This window comes from Trachinotus anak, unplaced genomic scaffold (genome assembly GCF_046630095.1).
Source record: "Trachinotus anak isolate AG129_WGS33_773 ecotype Australia unplaced genomic scaffold, CSIRO_AGI_Tana_v1 ptg000025l, whole genome shotgun sequence".
NCBI lineage: Eukaryota > Metazoa > Chordata > Actinopteri > Carangiformes > Carangidae > Trachinotus > Trachinotus anak.
Genome location: NW_027273876.1, coordinates 18,551,070 through 18,575,590, shown reverse-complemented (window position 1 = coordinate 18,575,590; position 24,521 = coordinate 18,551,070). Strand labels below are relative to the sequence as shown.

The 24,521-nt window shown below is 40.3% G+C and overlaps 2 protein-coding genes across 2 annotated transcripts; one reads left to right on the top strand and one right to left on the bottom strand.

Moving 5' to 3' along the window:
• Positions 1–485: 485 nt before the first annotated feature.
• egr2b (early growth response 2b) lies at positions 486–3,094 on the top strand. The gene is made up of 2 exons (XM_071463347.1): positions 486–858; positions 1,207–3,094. The coding sequence occupies exons 1-2, from the start codon at positions 693–695 to the stop codon at positions 2,376–2,378; spliced, it is 1,338 nt and encodes a 445-aa protein (XP_071319448.1). The 5' UTR covers positions 486–692; the 3' UTR covers positions 2,379–3,094.
• A 6,336-nt stretch (positions 3,095–9,430) lies between these two features.
• adoa (2-aminoethanethiol (cysteamine) dioxygenase a) lies at positions 9,431–14,010 on the bottom strand. Its single transcript, XM_071462963.1, has 2 exons — positions 13,417–14,010; positions 9,431–11,300 (listed from the first exon to the last, which is right to left on the bottom strand). The coding sequence occupies exons 1-2, from the start codon at positions 13,750–13,752 to the stop codon at positions 10,842–10,844; spliced, it is 795 nt and encodes a 264-aa protein (XP_071319064.1). The 5' UTR covers positions 13,753–14,010; the 3' UTR covers positions 9,431–10,841.
• Between the last annotated feature and the right edge of the window lie 10,511 nt (positions 14,011–24,521).

Below are 24,521 nucleotides of genomic sequence, written 5' to 3'. Positions count from 1 at the left end.
CGATGATCATAATCCGGAATCAAAACCAAATATGGGGCAAGGTGGGTGTTCCTCTGTTTACCGGATTCAACCTTTTATGGGTTAAGAAGCTCGACCGGAATTCCTCTTTTGATATCTGAGCGCGATTAAACAGAAAATAGCCTATAAGAGAGTAGCCTATATGTAAAAATATGACTGATAATTGAAAGAGGGGTAAATTAAGTAAATTTGCGTTTTCTCACGTTTTGCTGCTGTGTAGTTTTTTGGCTGTTTTCTGTTGTTTAACATCAAGTGGAAAAGTCCGCTTTATCTCTCCTCAAACAGCGGATTCTCCATTGACAAGTGATTCCCTTTGACATCGTCACGGAGCCTCTCAGCCAATCAGCATCGGCAGCGCCTCTCCGCTCTCCGCTTTCACCACCCCTCCCACTCCATATTAGGGTAATGACGTAGTGATCGCATTCAAAAGGTTTCCCATATATACATACTAGTGCCAGGGCCCGCGTCCCTTACAAGAGTTAACTTTATCAGCAGAGCGCATGTAGCGCAGCAGACCCACGAAGCTCATCCTCTCACACCCGGTGACAAACAGAGACATGCAGTGGTGACCCACGCGCGGCTGGGTTACACACTGTTGTTTGTTATACGCTTGGAAGAAAAGAACAGAAAGAAGCGAGAGAGAGAGGCGAGCAGACGCACTTTTCTTTTTCACAATGACGGCTAAAACTTTGGAGAAGGTGCCGGTGAATCTCGGGGGGTTCGTGCATCCTGATAGCGTGTACTCCGTGGATGACATCGCCACCGGCTTGCCGACCTCTGTGGCTATCTTCCCCAACACAGATTTAGGAGCGCATTACGACCAGATTAATGTCACAGCAGGTAAGATGACACACTATGATATTCCTGGAGTGTGTATTGAAGAAATATGGAATATTCTCGTATGAAAAGTTATCTAGGCATATATCCTGAATGCTTGAGTAAACAACTTTACAGACTACTTCAGAACAGAATAACAACCGCCTTGCCTCTGTCTGTCATAGTTAAAGAGATTTATAGTTCATAGGCTGTTTTTCGTTTATTAATGTTATGACATGATAAGAACAGAGTCCGTGCGTAATGGAACAGCCTTCTCTCCACTTAAAGCCCACTTTCCTACCTAGTGTGAAGAGGTTAATTAATCATGTTTTTTGTTGCCTCACTAATGACTTGTTTTGTTTTCTTCTGCAGATGGCTTGATGAGCGCGGACATGAGCGCAGAGAAGCGCTCTCTGGACCTCTCCTACTCCAGCGGCTTCTCTCAGCCTGCATCCCACCGCAACCAGACGTTCACCTACATGGGAAAGTTCTCCATCGACTCCCAGTATCCAAGTAACTGGAACCCCGAGGGAGTGATAAACATCGTCTCGGGAATCTTCAACGTGGCCCAGCCGCCGCCTCCTCCTCCTCCTCCCTCCTCTTCAGCATCCTCCTCCCCTGCTTCTTCGGGATCTCCAAGTCATTTCTCCAGCGGAAATTTGAGTTGCACCATGGCGGCTCAGAACCAGGCAGAGATAGACCATCACCACCACATCTATTCCCCCCCACCTCCCTACTCCTCTTCTGGCTGCGGGGAGGTGTACCAGGACCCCTCGGCCTTTTTGTCCACTTCCACCTGTCCTATCGCCTCCTACCCACCACCCTCCTACTCTTCGCCCAAGCAGCCCGGCAGTTCAGACGCGCCGGGGCTTTTCCCCATCATTCCTGACTACTCGGGCTTCTTCCAGCCGGCTTGCCAGCGGGACATGCACACAGCAGGTATTCAGGATCGGAAACCGTTCGGCCCATGTCCGCTCGATACATTCCGCGTCCCTCCACCTCTGACCCCGCTGAACACTATTAGGAACTTTACGCTGGGGGGTCCGGGTGGTGGTTGCTCCGAGGGTGGGCCGCCGAGGCTTCCCTCTGCGTACAGCCCACAGAACTTGCCCCTTAGGCCGATCCTGCGGCCCAGAAAGTACCCGAACAGACCCAGCAAGACGCCCATCCACGAGCGGCCGTACCCCTGTCCTGCGGAGGGCTGCGACCGGCGGTTCTCTCGCTCTGACGAACTGACCAGACACATCCGCATCCACACTGGACACAAGCCGTTCCAGTGTCGGATCTGTATGCGCAATTTCAGCCGCAGTGACCACCTCACCACGCACATCCGCACGCACACGGGGGAAAAGCCGTTCGCCTGCGACTTCTGTGGCCGGAAGTTCGCCCGGAGCGACGAGAGGAAGAGACACACTAAAATTCACCTGAGGCAGAAGGAGAGGAAGTCCTCCACTGTATCCTCATCGTCCTCTTCCTCATCCGGCAGCTCCGGGCTGGAGCGGCCGTCAGGAGGGATCAGTGCATCCAACGGGATCTGTCCATAGTTAGAAAACTTTGTTGTCACCATGGCAGCGTGACGCACACTAACCCGCAAAGAGGAGAAAAAGCATCGAATAATTAGACTGAAACTTATCTGAACTAAAGATAGCAGCCTAAACACCAGGATGGGAATAAACAAAAACTTCTGTGCAATCGTGCGCAATTACGCACATCCACCCATTCCTGATCCAGAAATCACAGAGACTGACACGAATGCACTTTGCCTGCACAGTCTACTGAACATACAAGTAAATATAGCCATTAATTCATGAGAATATACAAGGGCAGTTGTAATAAAGGGGAATTTAAAATATCGCCACACTTATTGAGCGCGCAACAGGCTGCAAGTTTAAATGTGAAATAACTGCAATAACGTTTTGAATAAAGAAAACAGTTTTAAGTTATTAAATTGACAAAGTGTTGATTCTAACATGTTTGTTGACAACTGTTTCTCCCCTTTAGTGCCTTGCTGCGTGTCTTTTTGTACACTGACTGATTCAAGGGCGCTTCTCGTGCAGTGTATATTTGTCTTTTAATATGTACAGTGAAAGACTTTCTATTTTTGTACACATCTCGTCTCGTGTAATTCCAAGTGTTCAGCAATTGTGGTTCACGTGTAAAACCATGTTGGAGTGTAAATATGTTGAACTAATAGCGACTTGACATTTTCGTTGTGATGTGTGTTTTGGGACTTATTAAATGTATGCAGATGCTAAACACAGCCGGTATCAGTTTTGTTTATCACTCAGAACCAGTGGTGTCAACCGTGATGTGTTCATGGAACACAAACCTGCGGGTTGAAAGTGGTGAATGAAATTATTTTATCTGCATTTATAAAAAAGACTTGATGTTGGAAATTTATAGGGTAAATCCCACGTTGCGTCACTCGTGGCATATCTGACTCAGAGTTTTCACCCACTCAGTTGTTATTTAGGTGCCATATCAGGTTATAAACAGGCGATGATCTCGTATGCAAATAGTTTGTTTTAAACTCGGCAGCCACAACAGAGCAAGTCCGCAGTTTTTCCCAGTGAACACACTGTACAGATGAACTATTCTTTAAGGTTCATATATTCTAATGCAGATCATTCGTCTCATCTTCATGTATTTGAGGTAAAAAGTAACAAAATAGAGGGAAATAATGGCGACTTTGAAATAGATTTAAAAAATCAAGACCCATTCGGGCAGGAACATTGCAAAGATTTGAGAAATGTTGATGATACATCCCAATGCAGCTCACTATTTTTTAATATTTATTTTACCCAACTAACTGTTTATATATATATATATATATATATATATATATATATATATATGAGTTTAAGTTTATATCCCAGTGTGGAGGTTTAAATGCTGTTTCAAAACCGTCTTAACGCTGCTGAAAATAAAACTGTGGTGAAGAAATATTCGATCCTTTATATATGTATTTATTAATTTGCTTTTATTTATTTAGCTATTCATTTGCTAGCCTAAAGGTGAAATACACAGGGTCTAAAATCCCCTTACTACTGATCAGCCACAAGATTAAACCCGGCAACTGGTTCTAGTGTGGCTGATCGGTGTACATGAGAGAGATTATATATTAATAGTACAACGTTAACTCCTCTCAGAGGAAATGACAGAGGACATGACTTCAGTGTCCGCTACATTATTATGTAAATTATATTTCTTTTAATTTGCCAGTTGAAACTCATCAGAAACAAGCTGGTCTTTGTTCCAAACCTTTACAAGCTGAATGTGTGTTTTATTGTTTTCATGTTGTCTGTGACTCACACATCTAATACCTCAGGAGTGGGCTGCTGTGGTCACCTATTTCCGTTCCCTTTACTAATGTCTGTGTATTTATAAGCACCAAGATGTGGTTCTTTTCATGTGTGGAATAACAGAATCATTTAAGGTGCTTTACCTTAGCAGGGTTCATTACACAATGGTTACAAGTTACAGAATTTGTACTGATGCTGTAAAGTAAATCTTACAAATGCTTTAGTGATATTCATATAATGTGAATAAAACAGAAGCTCATTCAATTCATGGCCCACCCAAAAACACTGAGATGGGTGTGGTTGGAAGAAAATAAGAGGAAAATTTAATCAGATTTTTAGGCTCTTTTCTTGCACATCTCCCCCATAAAGTATTAGAGAGTCAAAGTAAAGGCCTGTTGTAGGCAGTCTACAGTTTAGATAGAGTGGCTTCAGAAAGAAATCAGACCCCTTCACTTTATTGTGTTGCAGATTTAACTGTAAATGTAAACTTACTATTTTTCCTATCTTTCTACATATGTAGATAATTTTGTTATCAGACATGATGATGTATTCAATGTAACATGCAAGACACAAATGTTACATCTACACTCAGTTATCTACAACGACAAAGTGAAAACATGATTTTAGAAATTTCTTCTTCTTTTTTTTATTAAATATCAAAAACTGAAATCTCTCATTCACAAAAAAAGTATTCAGACCGTTACTTCAGTACTTTGTAGATGCCCCTTTGGCAGCAGTTACAGTGTCCAATCTTCTTGGTTTGGAGAGTTAGGGTCTCTCCAAGCTTTGCACACCTGGATTTAGGCAGTTTATCCCATTCTTCCTGACAGATCCTCTCTATCTCTATCAGATTGGATGGGAAGCGTCAGTGAACTGCAATTTTCAAGTCTCTCCACAGTGGTTCCATGGGGTTTCAGTCTGGACTTCGACTGGTCAAGGGGCAGTCAGAAACTTGTTCTGAAGCCACTGCAGCGTTGTCTTGTCTGTATGCTTCAGGTCAGTGTGGTGCTGAGTGCTGAACGGTCGCTCCGGTCTCAGGTCACCTATACAGGTTTTCTTTAAGAACCTCCCTGTATTCCTCCTTCCCTCAGCAGGTTCTCCATCTCTGCCGAGGATTTCTGAGACTCTGTTAGAGTGACCTTTTGTTTTTTGGTCACCTCCCTGACCAAGGCCTGACCGAGGTTACTCAGTTCGGCTGGACGGCCAACTCTAGGAAGTCCTGGTGGTTCCAAACTTCATTCACAGTTATTGTGCTCCTGGAAACACTCACAGGTCGCAGGTGGACTCCATTCAAGTTAGACATGTCTCAGTAAGGGATCATTAAAGCAAACCGTTTGGAGCCACAGCAAAGGGTCTTAATCCTTAATGAGATATTTCATTTTTTATTTTTAATACATTTGCAAAAAATTATGTATATTAACATGTTTTCACTTCATCATTACGGGTATAGTGACAAAGTGCAGACTAACGGGCTGAAAGTGTGAAATTGAATCTTGAATACTTTCTGAACCTGCTGCATATTATAGCACGATGACATTTCATGTATGATCACACTGAAACTGTAAGAAATAATCTAAAGGGCCATTCTAATGGTAGTTTGTTTTCTCACCCTGTTTTCATGCTGATGTGTCATAATGGATTAATACTGGTCAAGTTTGGATATGGATGAATAATGTCACTATGTACACAAGACCTGACTCTAAGGCCCTAATGAATAAACTGCAATGTGATTAAATTGCAAAAAAATAATGAAATGTGTTTGCTGATCAAGGTAAAATGGAATGTGAAAAAGTGATATTTTAAGGTGTTTCATTTCTTTTTCATGTTCTATTTCATGTTCATCTGCTTTTCAGCTGACTTGAATTTACAGCCAAGATATGACAATATCCACTATTAAAGGGTCATAGTAGTTAGTTGTGCCATAGGCCATAGACTAATCCTAGTCCTTATATATAATCTATATAATTATGTATAATATATCCATATATTCCATATAATAAATAGCCATCCTCTAATATTAAAATCAGACACAATGTCAGACTCCTGTGAAACACTGTTTTAGGCAGACATATGAGTCTAAGTCAGATAAACTGTAGTGACATTGATCAAACATCATAGCGAAAGAGATTCAATTATTGTGTTGTTGTGGAGCAGGTATTTAATGTGGTAATTTAGTGAGTCATTAATCTTAAATATTCCAGGATAAACAGTGACAACCTGCAATCACTCAACTTGTCTGCATGTTACAGTCATGTGAATTTCCTCTTGGATTTCAAGTTAATATAATTTAGCACTTGACTGAAATCAGTTTCTGACTCTCAGTACTTAACAGGATAGCCACATGGAAATAGTAGTGTTTTGAGAAAAGTCAAATGCCAAGAAATGGCTCAGTATACTCAGTATACTCAAAGTCGTATACTCAGTATACGACTTTGAGTCTAGAGTCTTTTTTTCCAATTGATTGTTGTCTAATGCACACCTGTTGCATACAAACATGATATGTACCAATATATATTGTTTATCTAATTTGAAGTGTTTATCACTTATTGTATCTTGCGATCTTGAGTGTAAAATAAGTAGTTTTGGACTGGAAGCTGTAGTTTTCAGTTTCTGATAGAGGTGGCCTAAAAATGTCCCAGACCTTCTCTGCACTGGACACACACAAATGACACTTCTTGATTCTGGAGAAGACAGAAAACAAGGCCATTTCCCAGCTGATAAGAAGCTGTGGTGAAGCCTGCAGTAATCTATAACATCTTTATTCTTCTGACGTCAACTTCACCACAAGAACAAATGAGCAACACTGTAGAAAGTCATCCTGAGCTGAACAAAGAACATCACTGTCCTTCACCCCTCCCTTCCCCCTTACTGTGCTATAGCATATAGCTCATTTATGGTTTGTGATGGTCAGTGTGCACCTCTGTACTGGCACTCTTCTCATTATCTTGTTGCATGTGTTTCATGTTGCACCTTCTTGATGACAAATCAGGAATCACTTCCTAATTAATATAACAGGATTTAAAAGGTCTGGGAAAAAAATCACACATCCTCTTTCTGACACCTCCACTGGTGGCTGTCAGCAAATATTAAATAATCAACTTAACACTGATTTCTTCAAATTTTGCCCAACATTTAATGAGAACCACAAATTAACAATAAAGTTCAAGGCATAACACAAATACTCTATTGTGTTGACGTGTGGGAGAAAACTTTCTGGACGTTGACCTTTTCCTCTCCTTCTGTTCTCTCTCTGGATTTGACACTGAATCCTTTTACACTTTGTTTTAAGGATTTGCCTGAACTCATTTCATGTTCTGCCTTTTCAAATAAATACAGCATTACCCTTCATTGTTCAGGTTGCAGTGGTTAACCTGTTGTTTCATTTAAATCCAATCTAACATTTGTGACATTCCAACTGTACATGTCACATCTGAGGGCCCCCTGTCCGTGTGCCAACTGGACGGGTGCATCATTTTCTTTTGTGGACTTTTTTTCTTTAAGAACCTTATTTTGCAAGATTTGACCATCTGTCTATGTTCAGGAATTTAAGCAGTGGTAACAGGCAAGCTAGTAGGACAGATTATTTATTCTAAAACAATATTAGAGTCTCTCAGTCACACTGTCATTGTCTCAAAGGTGCACATGATTTAATCCACTCAGTAAGGCTGCAGTAAAGTTAATCAATATACAGTATTCTCATTGCAGTACTGTGCTAATACTAAGGATTAACGGTGGAGCAGTCATTACATTGAAAAAACACAATAAAATTAGGCGACAATGCACAGTTCGCACAGATTTAAAGAGGAATGGGGGCCACTGAGGCTGCATATGTATGGGGCCCAGATTTTTGTGCTACAATGCCGGTTATAAAAGACTGAAGATATAGTCATACATATATTTTTAGGAGGTGACCGTTCCACTTTCTGTCTGTTTTTATTACAGGTGGGATTGTATTTCTGCTGTGGCACATTTTCAGACAGAAGGTACAGTAGGCTACATGTTAACCTCCTCATCCAGAGCAAAAAGGATTTAAAGAGTAAACCTGTTGGCTTTTATACTTATGTGGCAGCAGAGGAGGTGATGCAGCCCTCTTCTGGGGACCCTGCTGTCCTCCCGTTGGCTCACAGATCGATGTGAGCTCTGTAGTTTACCGTTGTCCAAATGTTTGCCTCAACATGTCGTTCCCGAGTGGTGAGTGTACATTGACAGTAGAAAATCTAAACCATCCAGCAGATGCAGTTTGTGTTTATCCTGTCATGAGATCCAGTTTGGTGACTCACTGATGTGACTAAGTCTGTTTTTACAACCTAAAGCTTATTTTCATATTTATAATAATTATTAATTAATTATATTACATAATTATTAATTGTAATTAATAATTGTTAGAATATTGTAATGCAAATAATTTGCCTCAGCTTACTATGTGATATGGGAGACCACAGGACATAATTGGACACAGCAACCGGACAGGTCCAGTTTAACTTGATTATTCAAACCAATGAATTAAAAATGAATCTGAAATGTAATTTATGGCTGTCCTTTGTATTGGATGAAATGTGTAAGTACAATAATATAATTCTTAAATTCAGAAAAATACTACAGCCATCTGCCATCTACATTTTAATCTAATCTCTCAGCTCCATTAACACACACAAATACACTACAGGGGTCACAGGGACTTAAGACTCTGATATGAACAAAACATGTTTAGTTTTGTGTAGATACCTCTTGCGTCTCCAGTGGACTGCTCCATGTAGGTTTGTAGGTTGATTAATTCATACAAGTCAAAATAATAATGACACTGACTCAAACTGGGCAGATCATATTTGATTCCACCTACAGGGTCAGATGAAGGGAAAAGCTAAATTAGTGTGCAAAAAGGATCAGACAAAATACACTGATCATGAATAGGAAAGGTAATGCAGTGAAAAAGCTCACTTCCTGTTTAGTAGTGCATCCCTAACAACAAATCCATCTGCATGCTGTGGTCACAGTTTAGTGTATTAACCTTTTAGCTAGAATGGGCTTTTTTCACAGCATGTCATAGGAGAAGCACAGGTGTGATTAATGACATGAAGTCATGATGGCTGAATTCAACTGTAGCATTAATGTCACTGCTTGTGCCTTGTTCCTGCTGGATAAGTGAAACAGTAGTAGTAGTACTCAATGGTAACGACACTGACCAGATGCTATTAAAAAGGTGCAAAAGTGGATATAGACATTTTGTTGTTGTATTGACCAAAATCAAAAAGTCAACAACACAACACCACTAGTGGTATGAGAGAGAAATTAAATGAGTGTTCCCATCAACTTTATTGTTCCACATACATTCATTATAAGAATAACAGAATCACTGTCAAACTGGCACATGCGTGGAGTCTAATATAGGGCAAAGGATATAAACTAAGTTATGTAACATACAGATAGGAATTATATAGTGTTTATCTACATGTAAAAAGTAGTGAAGAAAGTCAAAGTGTGTTGGTTTTATAGCATGAAAATGTTGATGTTCCCTGACAGCTTCCTTTTGTAAAATGTAATACTTCATGGACTATAGTTTCTAGACTGGGTTTAAAGAGTTCTGTCTGTCTTTAATATGATGCATCACATACGTCATATCACTCTGGATTAAGTTACATTAGTAAAAATGACAAAACATAATACATCACCAAATATAAAGAAAGAGCTGAAAGTCAGCTTTTTTTCCCTTAACTGTCTAGACCTGTGAGGGAACCATGTCACCTGGAATAAGTTAAACACAGAAAATAAAAATAAACTATGCATAATGTAGTGTGTGCACTTTGGAAGGAGAAATAAGTGTTAACAATAAAAATGGCAGTCTGAAGAAGTATACATTCAATATTCACAAATAAGGCAGGTACAACTTGAGTTACAGGCTTTGGCATTAAGACATATGACGGTGTGGAGGTCCTCTGCAGCACAGTGGAATATAATACATGAAAGGCCTTCTAAGCTTCACGGGACAAGCAAAAGAAACCCTGATGACCCCACCAGTCACAGAACGTTTGACCGATGACATTCATGTGTGTACATGGCAACATAATGGTTCGAAGAAGAATACCATAGCTGGGAAGTGAATTCCTGCTGTCAATACTTTTACCAGGACTGATAAGGTTTTTACCTCCGCCAAGGAGGTCATGCTTTCATCTGTGTCTTACACCAAACTTGGTGGATGGATGGACCATGGGCCAGTGAGGAATCCATTACATTTAGGTGCCAATCAGGTTAAAGGAATATAAAGGAAAGTGATAAAATCTTTTTTTTATCAGTTTCCCTAATATTACTGGCATTTTTTAAACTTTTTAATCCATTTCTCAGGAAATAATGTTTAGATCTTGATGTAAAAAAAATCACACATATTTATGAGTTTGTATAATTTGGCGCAAATCCAGATAATGATCTAGATCTCACATCCATGTGTAGGATTGTTTGGCCTTTGTGGAGGTATGCGCTCTATTGAGAGCCATAAGGTGTAAGGCGTGTGGAAGTTCAGTGATCCTTATGTGGTGTGTGTCAGAGTTCAAGTCCAACAACCTTCTGTCCTACTGTAGCATCCTTGAGCAAGGCACTCAATCTCATGTTTGACCTTCCTCTGGAAGGGAACAACACTAAGTTTACCATTGTGGATGGATGGATATCAGAATTATTATCACTGCCGTACACTGTAGTGATCAGAGTTCTCATTCAGATAGAGACTGCAGGGCCTGGGTAGGGTTCCCCACCACACCAGAAGTCCTCAGGCTGAGGGATTTCTAGAAGCCATGTCTCCTCTTCTTTCTCCTTTTCCTCTCCCTGCTGCTCCTCATCGCTCTTTCCATCTGTTTGCCTCTCTGCCACAGTTTGAAGGACTTTGTAATAGTGACAGTCCCGCCCATCATCTGGATTGTATGGCGGTGCCAGGATATCCAGGAAAGCAGCTGGCCCCTCCACTGCATCTATCTGGTGGAGGTTATCCCTCAGAGGAGTGAGGAGGCACGGCCCGCTGTTCTCTGAGTACTCAGCGACTGAGCGGAGTATGGAGCGCCAAAGGGAGGTCGTCTGGAGCGAGGTCAGTGGGGGATCAAAATGAGGTTGAGCGGTGTTGACAGTCAAATTATCCTCCAGTTTATCAAAGCAGCGGACGCTCACCTTCCCATAGAGAACCTGCACAGGAGACAGGAGAAGAACACAGCATACCAGTTTATGATTATAATTTCTTACAATTACTAAATCACCTTTGCTTCTACTGTTATTATTCTATTGATTCTATCTCCTACATCACTCTTTCCCCGAGATTACTTGGACAGATTTTGCCATAAATAAAGTTTGATTTTTAAAACTGAACATTAGATAATCTATCTGTGTGTCATGTGACAAACTGGATGCACAGTTTATGTTTACAGATTTTGCACTCAGTTTCTTTTAATTGATGCAGAAAATATTTGGGTACACAACTGAGAGCTGCCATGGCCGCTACATGAACACACAGACTCACACAAACTTGCTAAAAATGATGAAACACATCCATGTCCAAATTCCACTGTCAATGGCTGTTCACTGAAGAATACTTTTAGTCAAGGACTGAGCTGATCTGTCACCAAGGTAAACTTCAAAAGGTTTACCTGGACACTGAAAAAAGTTCATATGTTAAAAGTTGTCATCATCATGTTTTTGGGAGATGGATAACCTCTCTTTATCTATTGTATTCGGGATGGATGTGCACAATAACCCCCTTCTTTGTTTTATCATTATACAACAAACCATGACCAAGGCCATCAACACTAAAATATCACAATCTCCTCTGTAGCAGGAATAAAGGAAGGAATAAAATTTACACATTATGACTTTGAAAAGTGCTGCTATTCATTTTCGGTTAATTGATGAAATGCAGAAGCACTGTAATGCACTGTTAATATCAGAAAAAAATACTCATTTATAAGCACCTTAATGACCTTATGGCCATACACACATTAAACATGGACACACATTTTGATCTTTTTGGGCCAACCACTGCCTAAAATGTGTTTTATGTAACCTAGACACATGTCAGATTATTTGTTTTAATGAGAAAAGCTTCTCATTATAAAGCAGATGTTTTTCACACTGGCAGTAGTCAGATGCCATGCTTGTAATTGGAACTCCTGACAATGACCATAACGTGTTTTGGTTTAGGGAACCAAATAAGTGTGCCCCCTTTTCAATTCTCAGAGCCTCTACTACCAAATGGAGATGACTCAGGGGTGGATGTTATGGGTCCTTAAGGGAAATATTACGCAAGATATATTTTCATTAACAAGCTATTAAATGAGATACATAAGAAGAAGAAGAACACTAAATTATAGAAGCCACCCAATAGTGTTAAAGAGTTTGATATCATTTGGATAGAGCATAGCTCTTTCTCTGCTGATACTGAATCCAGCAGCTTAACTCTTCATCGCTGTTGTTCTTGTTCGGTGTAAAATCTCAATATCTCAGCTTTTCGAACTGATTCCTCTACATGTTTGGTAACATTTGGCTGCAACTACATTGGTCACTTCTAGCTGGTATCTGATTGGCCGGTTAGGAGGTCCCACAGCAAAAATACTGACCTTACTTCTGCAGAAACCCTGTCACCAAAGTTCCCATGTGGTCCAGTGTAATGTGGGGGAACAGTAATTCTGTATTAGTTTGCAGTTATTAGACTAAACACAATTTTATTCAGGAATATGCACAATGCGAGCACATTAACTGAAATAAAAAAGCTCAGATTGTCTACGCAAAATTAACTAATAACACCAGACCCACTGAGCTGGTTTTGTAGTAAATTCCCAAATAATTTTGCAATCAATCAAATTAACAAAACTAAAGTGTATGTAATGAAGCTGAAGTTTTTGAGGCCCCCCAGGATCTGGGTCCCCTGGACAGGTAATGCAGTCCTGGTATCAGTTCATTACTACTGTATGGCCAGTCTTATGATCATAGGGTCCTCTGTGTGCACACAGGGGCCATTTGGACCCTTGGATCTGTGTCTAATGTGGTAATTGGGAAAATATTCATGGATGACAGAATGGCCCCTACAGAACCTATGCTCTCTGTGATATAAGAAAAATAATTACTACAAACAGATTCTGAAAATCTTAAGTTTTGCTGCAGTGTAATTGGCCTTTGTTTGTTTTGTTAAAGGTCCACAACTCAAATAGCATGAAACAGCATATGAAGCTGGATAACTGCTTTGCCCTATGACCTTTGGTGAATTATGAACTTAATTAAAATATAGAATTTTATAAAAGGTGTAAGAGACCTTAAGCATCCCGTTCATGTCCGGGTGGTCATGCAGCGGTATGGAGGCGCCGGTCCTCAGGAGGAACACCCCCATGCTGAACACTTCCGTCTCGCAGATGTGCATGTAGGTGACCGGGGGGCTCTGGAGCCCCGCTGCCCCGGAGCTCGCTTTGCCTTTACGGGGTGCAATTTTCAGGTCGGCAGCCCTGACCGCGGTCACTAAGGAGATAAGTTCACTCTGTTGGTCCGCAGCCAGTTTGTTATCCCCGTTGGCCGAAGACTTTAGGCCTTTAAAGGTGATGTAGGCCTGCTTCGCTATTTTCTGGATCAGAGGAGTTTTGTTGTCCCGCGGCATCCTGGCTGCGGAAAAAAACTAACGGTTATCGGTGTGTCCCTGGCACTTCTCCGACACAAATACAACCCCAGTAAAATAAAAAGCCTTTAGATCCTCCAGTGTCACCAGGTTTTCTCCGGAGTTGCTCGGTTGACGCTTAAAACAGATGAAGATGCGGCATTTATAAAATCAAAATGCAGTTCATAGTGATAATATCTAGTTTCAGCCACAGATGAGAGCCTCCCTGCAGTCATTTTCCATCGTCCCCTCTCCTCGTTCATGGAGCATGCGCATGAAGCGAAAAGCGGCGTGGGATGTGGAGTTTTATTAGAGAATAGAAACTATATCTAATATATGTAAACATGAAAAGAGAAGCACTTAACAACCATCATTTAACAGGCATACCTGTGTGAGTGTGTAAGACTGGGGAATATAACAACATACCCTAAACATTCCAAAAATAAGATGACCTGCATTTCAGTGAGACTCCATTTCCCAGATGTCCTGTGAATGCAACAGAGTTGCAGAGGGGAAGGCCAGACAGGCCATTGAACTCCCCGCAGGGCTGGTGAGTAAATTCTAGGGAAGTGACGTGTATTTCCTCACCTTATGCAGAACCTAACCCAACTCTATCCCTAACTCCAACCTCTCATCTGTGATGATGCTTTACTTGACCGCTATTGACCCAGGCCCTAACCAGGTACCTCTGCGTATTGTCGAGATTTGAACGGTAAGAACCAACCCTCCCCCTTCCCCTCCTCCAGCATCACATCCTCACATCCTGCCTCTTGATGCTGCCCTCTCACATTCCCCATGGTTAGTATTAAAACTTGTGTGTGTGTTTTTTTTTAAATCAGAGTAAGGATTTAACAATAATTGAGAATTTGCTGTTATGTAATGCAAATACTTTGATTTTATATTTTGTGTGCAGCAGCAGTGAGAGTTAAATTGGCTTGATTTTTGTTACTATGCTTTAGAAAGTTCATCAATTATACTATATATATATACAAAAACTTCGTCCACCTGCCCCTTACTCTGAGTTCTTATCTGAGTTCTCAAACTTTTTATCTGAGTTAGTTCTCAGCACAGATAAAGTCATCATAGTGGGTGATTTTAACATTCACGTAGATGTTGAAAGTGACAGCCTGAGTATTGCATTTAATTCATTATTAGACTCAATTGGCTTCTCTCAGCATGTTAATGAACCCACTCACTCTTTTAACCATACACTTGATCTGGTTCTGACTTATGGGATTGACATTGAATATCTAACAGTATTTCCCAGAAACCCACAATACCGTTTATTAAATTTAAAGAAAGAATCCCATTAGTACTTAGCCCACTGCCATGTATCAATGCAGTGGGGGACAGCTCTCTTAACTTCACATCCACACAGGTTCATGATCTTGTTGACAGTACTGTAGCCTCACTGCGTGCAACACTAGATACTGTAGCCCCTCTGAGGAAGAAGGTAGTGAGTCAGAGAAGGCTAGCTCCATGGCACAACTCAGAAACACAAGCTTTAAAGCAAAATTCAAGGAAGCTAGAAAGAAGGTGGCGTTCTACTAACCTGAAAGAATCTCTAAAGGCTTGGAAAGACAGCCTATTGGCATATAAACAAAGTCTCCGTAAAGCCAGAACATCCTATTATTCATCATTGATAGAAGAAACAAGGCTGTTCAAAGAAGTTTTTCCTTTAATCGACACCTCTATATCAAGTCTCATTAACTTATCTTTATCAACTGGTTATGTACCGCAGGCTTTTAAAGTTGCAGTAATTAAACCTCTACTTAAAAAGCCTACTCTTGATCCAGATGTTTTAGCCAATTATAGACCTATATCCAACCTCCCCTTTATTTCCAAAATCTTGAGAAGGTCGTTGCAAACCAGTTATGTGATTATTTGCACAGGAATGGTTTGTTTGAAGATTTTCAGTCAGGTTTTAGAGTCCATCATAGCACAGAAACAGCTCTGGTTAAGGTTACCAATGATCTCCTCATAGCCTCAGACAATGGACTTGTCTCTGTACTTGTCCTACTAGATCTTAGTGCCGCATTTGACACCATCGATCATAAGATTTTATTACAGAGACTAGAGCATATGTTCGGCATTAAAGGAACCGCACTAAGCTGGTTTAAGTCATATTTGTCAGATAGACTCCAGTTTGTTCATGTTAATAATGACTCATAACAGTCATGGAGTTCCACAAGGTTCTGTGCTAAGACCAATACTTTTCACTCTATATATGCTTCCTCTAGGAAACATTATTAGGGGGCACCAGATAAATTTCCATTGTTACGCAGATGACACCCAGCTGTACTTATCCATGAAGCCAGGTGAGACTAACTTGAGCCAAGCTTCAGGTGTGTCTTAAGGACATAAAAACCTGGATGACCAGTAATTTCTTACTCTTAAATTCAGACAAAACTGAAGTGATTGTAATTGGCCCAAAACACCTCAGAGATACACTATGTGATAATATATTGACTCTGGATGACATTACCTTGGCCTCCAGTGCTACAGTCAGAAACCTTGGTGTCATTTTTGACCAGGACTTGTCCTTTACTTCACATATAAAGCAAGTCTCTAGGACAGCCTTCTTCCACCTGCGCAATATTGCAAAAATCAGGATGTCCCAAAAATTCAGTAAAAAGCCTCCAATTGATCCAGAATGCGGCAGCACGAGTACTGACAGGAACTATAGGAAACAAGATCACATCTCTCCTGTGTTAGCTTCTCTGCACTGGCTCCCTGTAAAATCCAGGATAGAAATTAAAATCCTCCTCCTCACCTACAAAGCCATTAATGCTCAGGCACCATCGTACCTTGAAGAGCTTATAGTTCCCTATTTTCCCAATAAGACACTTCACTCTCTAAATACAGGTCTACTTGTGGTTCCCAGAGTTTGTAAGAGTAGAATGGGGGGGCAGAGCCTTCAGCTATCAGGCTCCTCTCCTGTGGAACCAGCTCCCAGTGTGGGTTCGGGAGGCAGACACCCTCTCTACCTTTAAGATCAGGCTTCAAACTGTCCTGTTTAGTAAAGCTTATAGTTAGGGCTGGCTCGGGTATGTCCTGAACCATCCTTTAGTTATGCTGCTATAGAGCTAGACTGCTGGAGGATTCCCATGATTCACTGGGCTCTCTCTCTCTCTCTCTCTCTCTCTCTCTCTCTCTCTCTCGACTACTTTATGCCAGTAACTTTGTTTTTTCTTTTCTCTCCCGTAGTTTGTGCTTCTCCTCTCTCTCCCTCTCTCTGTCCTCATTCTGCAGGTATCTCTGCCTCGGGAGCAGCAGGATCCAGATCCACCACTACTCATCATTACTATTAACCACTGTTATCTGTCATTATTATTGATAACACCATTACCTATACAGCTGTTCATGGTCTCTCTCTCTCTCTTTTCTTTGAATTGAATCGAATTGACTCTATGCAATAAAAACAGACCGTAGGAGTTCTACAAAATAATAATAGGGGGTGGCTATAAAGCTTACAATGAGCTACACATTGGTACATTCTGTACACACTGTTACACTGTGACACTGAAATTTTAGCGTGAAGTGTTACATTCAGGTTCGATTGCTACAGAAAGCACAGATCCATTTAATCCAGGAGTAATGTGAAAGATAATGGAAGCATGGACTCTACTTAATGTCCTTTTTAGCAGTCCGAACATGTTGATGACACATATGTGCAACTTAATGGAGAGAATTTAAGGTGTGAATGTGCAATAAACTGTCGTGTCCAATGTCAAGGTTGAGTCACCATAAAAATTAGCACAGACCTCAGCTAAGGCCAGTGTCATGCAACATACAGCAGACTTCAGACAAAAAAAAAATCAAATTTTATGTGAATGATCCAGATCTGCAAATGTAATGGGTTCTTCCCTGGCCTATGCTCCAAGCCTCCACCAAGTCCAGTGCAAATCAGTTCATTTATTTTTTTGAATAATCCTGCTAGCAAACAAACAAACAAACAAACACAAATACACAGATAAACAGGGTGAAAACATAACCTCTATGGAAGATGTTTATATCCAAAGTGACTTACAAGTGAGGCACATCACTTAAGTTTCAGTGCAATAGGAGACCTTGGAGTATGTACTTAGTAAATCTGTTCAATAAGGTGCAGTGCAAGATAATCAGGTTAAGAGGTGCACTAAAAGTGGGTAGTGGATAGTAAATGCTAGACATTTCTCAAGTCAGAGGTTGCAGGTTCATGATGTGGGCTCCCACTGTAGTGATGTGGGGTTGAGTGAGGGTGTGGGCATAAGAGCTGCTGCTGGACTGGGGCTGAGGAAGACAAGAGGTGTTATTTTCTCTCAAAGCAGCCATAGAAGTTATTTAGATCATTGGCCAAACAATGATCATTAATGGAGTGGGGGTGGTCTAGGTTTGTGGTTGGTGATCTGCTGGAATCATCTCCAGGCAGAAGCAGAATCCCTAAAATCACATTTTATTGACACACGAAGAGAGATTTACTATATTGCAAATTAAAGACCCTATATCATTTTGCCTTTGCTTGTTTAAATTAAACCAAACAAAATCAGCATATTACTGCCCCAGTGTGTGCTTTTAGACAGCATGCTGGTGTTTAAGAATCAGCTTATGTTCCACCCTGCCATCTCTACAGTTGCCCTGAGAGCTCAATGCACCTCAACTTAAGAAAACACATGCAAATAGACAAAACACAAACAAATTCAGAAAAAATCTTCATCAATTTGACAACACATGCACTGCAAATACACACAACACAACCAATTTCACGACCATGCTTATGTTGTTGTCTGTTTGCATGTGTTTTCTAAGTTGCAGTGCGTTGAGCTCTCAGGGCCATCGTACAGTCCTCCCTTTTAGACAGACATTGATACGGCTCTATGACTACCTCCACTGCCAGCATAAAGGCAGAACAGCAATGTTCATACCTTTCATAGGCTGAGATTAAATTAAGGCACATTTCCCCTTGAAGTGGTTGTGTAAAAGGGGCTGAGGAATCCATGTGTTTCTGGAGAGCTAATGTAAGAAAGCCAGCTGAAAAAGGGAAATCATCATATTAATCACAACATTCAACTCTCTTCGTTCAAAAACTCCTATTTTGTCAAGCATGTGTATGGTGAATAGACAGAAAAACAATGTTTGTTTTTTTAATTATAAAGTGAAAACTAGAAAACAATAGTGAAGTGTTTTTTTGTTTATCTAATTTCAAAATGGATTTGGACTAAATGGAAGGTAACAGATTCCCATATGAACATTACAAAAAGTACTCATATGAATGTTTTCTGATGTGTATGGTTAAAGTAAAACTTTATCAAATTTAACAGTTTATATTTTTCAACATTTCTTCTTCCAAATACAGCTGACTGCTTGTACCTATTGCTCTGTTGGATCTATTTCTTTAGTTAAATCTTAAGATTCTTTAGCCTTAGAGGTGACACAACAGAAAACCCTTATATGAATAATTTTTGTTATGATCGTATACGTCACTTTGGTAGGCACATACCACTGAATGTTTTGTCGCATGGGTTAGTGTGGAAGGCGTGGACAAAGCTACATATTTGATGTGACTCACTAATCCCACTAACTCAAGGTCCCCTTTCTAGTTTCTTATTTTATCAATGAGATGTAAGGCTATACCTCTTGTTTTAGGACAGAGGACATTGCCAGGACCCTGAAAATGTAACATCTGGTAACAGGTTCCAGTTCCCATGTAGAGATAGACAATCATGAGTCAAAGTTTGTCTATTAATCTGGGTCAAGGTCTGGTTATTGTGTGATGGAGAGTTGTTGTTCTGAATGCTGACGAATCTTTCAAATCAAACATCTGTACGAAGCCAAAAGGAGTTGGCCGGTCAGACCACAGTTGTGACTTCAACCTCTCACTGCCCTCTGGATCAGGAAGTGAGCCTGGTTCACCTAGCAACAAAACACATGGTTGAGTCACCCGCGTCACAACCACTTTCTGAGTGAATGTACTTTACTGATCACGTGTGCAGTGCAACAGATGGCACAGTTGTGTGTGGGTTTAGGTTTGAGTACCTCCTTACATGGGTGTTTTTTTTGTGTGTGTGAGTAACTCAGTGCATTTATGTGTGTGTTGCATTATGTATGATGCATTCTGCATAACAAGTGAGGGAGACACAAAGCAAGCAATATCCTCTTGAGAAATAATGAGGCCAGTTCATTATAGGTTCTCACACACACACACACACACTCTCTCACACACACACACACACACACACACACACACACTTGTGTGTGGTTGACACAGGCACAGTGTCATTGCTCTAGAAGATAAGACCGTGTTGCTTGGAGACCCGACTTCAGTAGATAAGATGTGGTAAACTAATCTGAAATCCTGGAGGGTCAGACAGACAGTTTGTCTATGAATTCATTTCTCATTTGTTGTTCATTCTTAGTTAAAGAAGTATTTCTTACAGGATCAAGTAGACACAGTAATCAGCTCATTGGCTAAGTTATTGGCTGAGCTGGATTTTTTTTTTCTTTTTTTTGGTATTAATGGCTGACACCAGAAAGTTTTGTTTTGATCCAGTTCCAGGGTGGATACTGTCTTCCCCTATGACCTGGGGAAGATGCCCCCCTACCGGTAGTTCAGTTAAGAATATTTTCTGAAACTTTGAATTCACAAAGTCAAAAAGAAGGGGCTGAGGACAGGGCTGAAGTGCAGTGAGATGCCTGTGTGTCTGTTACGGAGCTACAAAGAAAGATCCATAGCCATTGATAATGCTGGGTATTTAGCAGTAAGTGGAAGTCAATGTATACATAGATTCTACTCGTCTCATAATTAATCTGAATTTTGATCTGGACAGTTAGTACACATGTGGCTAAGTGTGAACAAAAGCCTCTGCATTTAATCTGGATATGTGGCATTTGAATTGACAAGTGTAAATGACACCTACATAGCAGAAAGCCAACTTTGGGTTTCAGCAATGTTTCACAAATGAAATAGAAAAACTGCATTAAAAAAACCATCAACTTTTATTTACAAAAGGAAGTTTAGTTCATTACAATAAAATTAGCACAATGCGAGTTCAAACCAAGACAGCACAACACAATTGTGTGGGAGCCAGCAGATGACCTACCTAATGACTTACTGGTACTGGGCCAATGGATGAGACTTTAGCAGTGAATGCTACAACAGATTATAGGTTGAATCAGATTTTTTTGGCAACAGGTAAGTGATATTTTGTCTGACTTAGCCATGCACTGAGTCCTAACTTTTCGGGAACTATGTGCTGAAAGGGCATCTGACCATCCTGAATTTAAGTTGCATAAAACAATATTGTTTGAATTATGTGTTCTCTGAGGGCAAAGATGTAAAACTCCCTGTTTGTCCAAGGTCTTATTTGCATGTGGCGCTGGTCCTCGGACATAAAGCCAACATTATTCCCAGGCTGTTTAAAATGTGCATGACTGACATTGCAGAGAAGTCAAGCAAGCTTCATCATGCCGTCCTCACAGCCACAGCCAAAGAACTCTGAATGAAGCAAGTGATTCTCTGCCTGTCCACAATTTGCATAGCTATTCACAAACACATACACATACAAACACACAACATGCTCAGATTTGTTGGACATATATACAGACATGCACATAAGTGCATATGCACACACTCATTCAGGTATGCACAAATATACAGTGTGACTGAACAAGCATCTGCTTTCACACAAACACACACACATACACACACACACTCACATATTCACACACACACATTCCTCTGTCCTCTGGAATCGGCATATTGAGACAATGAGACAATGATAACAGCTGCTTATGGATCACTTAGTGCGACCAGTCAACGTGGCCTTTGTGTTCAGTCAATACGCAGCCTGTTCTCTGTCATCAGAGTTGTCATTATTTCACGATGCGTTCCACTGTTGAGAACATGAGGAGTCTTTTATTTGTTGCCCCCTGTGGCCTCATTGAATCAGGCCATCATTGAGAATGAAGCCAACACTGTCGTGCATCAAAGAAAGCTAACAACCCGGGCCAAAGATGAAAATTCATTAGCTTGTCAGAAGAAATGTCTGCATAACTTGAGTGGAAGCAGCAGGAGACGATGCAATGCTAATGTTTGTTCTCTCCATCAAAAAGCTGCTTTCTTTAGACAGGTTTTCTGGGGAGTTCGTAGGTTCATCTGTGGAAATGTGAGCCTACACAACCAGCTGAATCATGAGATGCAATATGCTAATGTTTGGTCTGTACATTGTGAAGATGCATACAACAGTAAGGTGTTCTTTCTGGGCTTTTAATGCACACATATTTTGGGTTCATCATAATACATAAGTAACTGGATATTTCCATGTCCATCAGTGTTTATTCTTAAGAAAGGAAGTGGTGGTAATGCTTTTGTTCTCTCTCCAATCTGATAAAAAGTCTTCTCTTGTTTTAACAGAGAATCAGCTTCCTGCACAGGACTTTATATCATGCGTGGATTGGATTATATTAGGGCTGCCATCAACGCTAATTTTCATTATCAATCAATTAGATTAGCCTGTGAATATTCTCATTTGTCCAGGTCATAGTATCTCAAAGGAGTTTTAAATTGAAAGCAACTGGACTTGGTTATTTGTCTAGGAAGACGTTTCACCTCTCATCCAAGAGGCTTCATCAGTTCTTTCTCGCACCTGACCAGGCTGGGACTGGTCCAACTATCTGGTGTGGAGACCCAGGTATTTTTCAATTAGATTACTTTTGTTTTCAATTTATTGTTTGTTAATTAACCAATGTGGGCTAAGGTCTCCCTCCACCTACCAGCCTGAAAAGTAGAACCCTTCCACCATCATAAGACAGACACCAGCCCATCAGCCATGCCGCCCAGGAAGCCAGTAGGTTTAAATTGAAAAAGAAAACTACAGACATGGAGACAAACAACATTAATTAAATAGAGATGCTGGAATTGCAGTTGTGAAAGGTGTTTTAGATCAGGATATGTACACTCACTGAGCACTTCATTAAAAACACCAGTACACCTGCTTATTATCCAGTTAGCCAATCATATGGCAGCAATGCAAAGCATAAAATCCTCCTACAGGTCAGGAGTTTCAGTTAATGTTCACATCAAACATTAGAATGACTGTGACATGGTTGATGGTGTCAGGCGGGCTGGTTTGAGTATTTCTGAAACTGCTGACCTAGTGGGACTACAACAGTAGAAGACCACATCAGGTTCCACTCCTGTCAGACAAGAACAGAAACTTGAGCCTGCAGTGGACACAAGCTCACCAACACTGGATAGTTGAAGACTAGAAAAACTTAGCTTCATCTGATGGATCTAGATTTCTGATGAAGCAGCAGAGGTAGCGTCAGAATCATAGAGGTCCATGGAGGTAGAGGAGGTTACTCCTACTCTATTTTTAAGATACAAAAGAGAGATTAAAATACAAATATAAACTTATCAAATATCAGTGTCATGTATAAAATAATTATCTTCTTTCCATTATTGAAATTCTGATTGAAATGCTTCAACAGCGACACCTGCAGGACAGGCAAGACAGGACAAGACAGGCTCCTGCTGTCCACCAAACCATGGGATCTCTCATAAATCGATTAATTTTTTTTCATGCTTATCTGATGTTCCAAAACATGAAACTGATACAGGAAGGACATCTTACCTAACCAATTGACAAATAGAATACAATATTAACATTGCATTGGTCCATATAATCACCTGAAATGAACTGTATTTTTATTAGCTCAGAATGAGCCCTTCATATCTACATAGGGAGCAGGTCCTCTTCCAAAGAGCCCGCCTTGTTGTGATGCCATGTTTCTAAAGTAGTCCAGAGCGGAAAAACCAAACACTGGCTCTAGAGAGAGCCTTTCATGTTTTTACGTTACCTGAAGGCCACTGTAGGTTCTCTGACATGCTTGGAAAGGGATGGGTGAAGGGAGTGTATACAGACGGATGCAATCTGCAGCCTCACTGCTAGATGCCACTAAATCCCACACTCCAAAGTATTTGGATCCTTTACTTAAGTGACAGTAAAAATATCATAGAATACTTATTTACAAGTAACAGTCAGAATGTTACTTAAGTAAAAGTGATAAAGGATTATTGGCACAAAATATGGAAATATCAAAAGTAAAGTATTCATTATGCAGAAACACTCTTCAGGATGTTGTATATATGTAATATATATGTACTACTAATAATAATGATGATAAGTGATAATGTTGTTTTATTGGATGTTATTACTTCATGTTGTAATTTTTCAATCTGGAGGTAATTTTAGGTACTTTATAGACTAATGGATAGGTTAATAGTAGCACTGCATAATTTTTATAAGCTCCTCATTAAATGTAAAATCTTAATCTTAAAAGTAATTAGTAACTGAAGATGTCAAATGTGGAGTAGTACAGCATTACCCCTTGAAATGTAATGAAGTGGAAATAAAATGTAACATAAAATGAATTACTAAAGTACAAGTACCTCCAACCTGTACTTAAGCACACTAAGTAATGTATGTGGTACTACATATGTATTGTCATTGTAAATATCAACATGAACATTCAGAAAATAAAGAAAATAAAGAGTGATTTTCTCTAAATGTAGAATATGTTATGAATGTCAGCTGCATCTGACTCCTGAAAAGAATGAACACGTATCTGAAATTAATGAGGAACCTATGTTTTTTGTTGCACCATTCCTGATGTTTGATTTGAATTGATATGCTATACTAACTTGGACTAAACAATGAGTCTGGATTGTTGTTTTTTTGCCTCCTGTGACACACACTCCTGACTGTGGTTTGTGAAAAAACATCTTGACATCT

Bases quoted from the DNA above. Each gene is read 5' to 3' on its own strand.
- egr2b (XM_071463347.1), top strand. From the start codon at position 693: ATGACGGCTAAAACTTTGGAGAAGGTGCCGGTGAATCTCGGGGGGTTC. The intron at 859-1,206 runs GTAAGATGACAC...TTTCTTCTGCAG, and splicing joins CCAGATTAATGTCACAGCAG to ATGGCTTGATGAGCGCGGAC.
- adoa (XM_071462963.1), bottom strand. From the start codon at position 13,752: ATGCCGCGGGACAACAAAACTCCTCTGATCCAGAAAATAGCGAAGCAG. The intron at 11,301-13,416 runs GTCTCTTACACC...TCTCCTGTGCAG, and splicing joins ACATGAACGGGATGCTTAAG to GTTCTCTATGGGAAGGTGAG.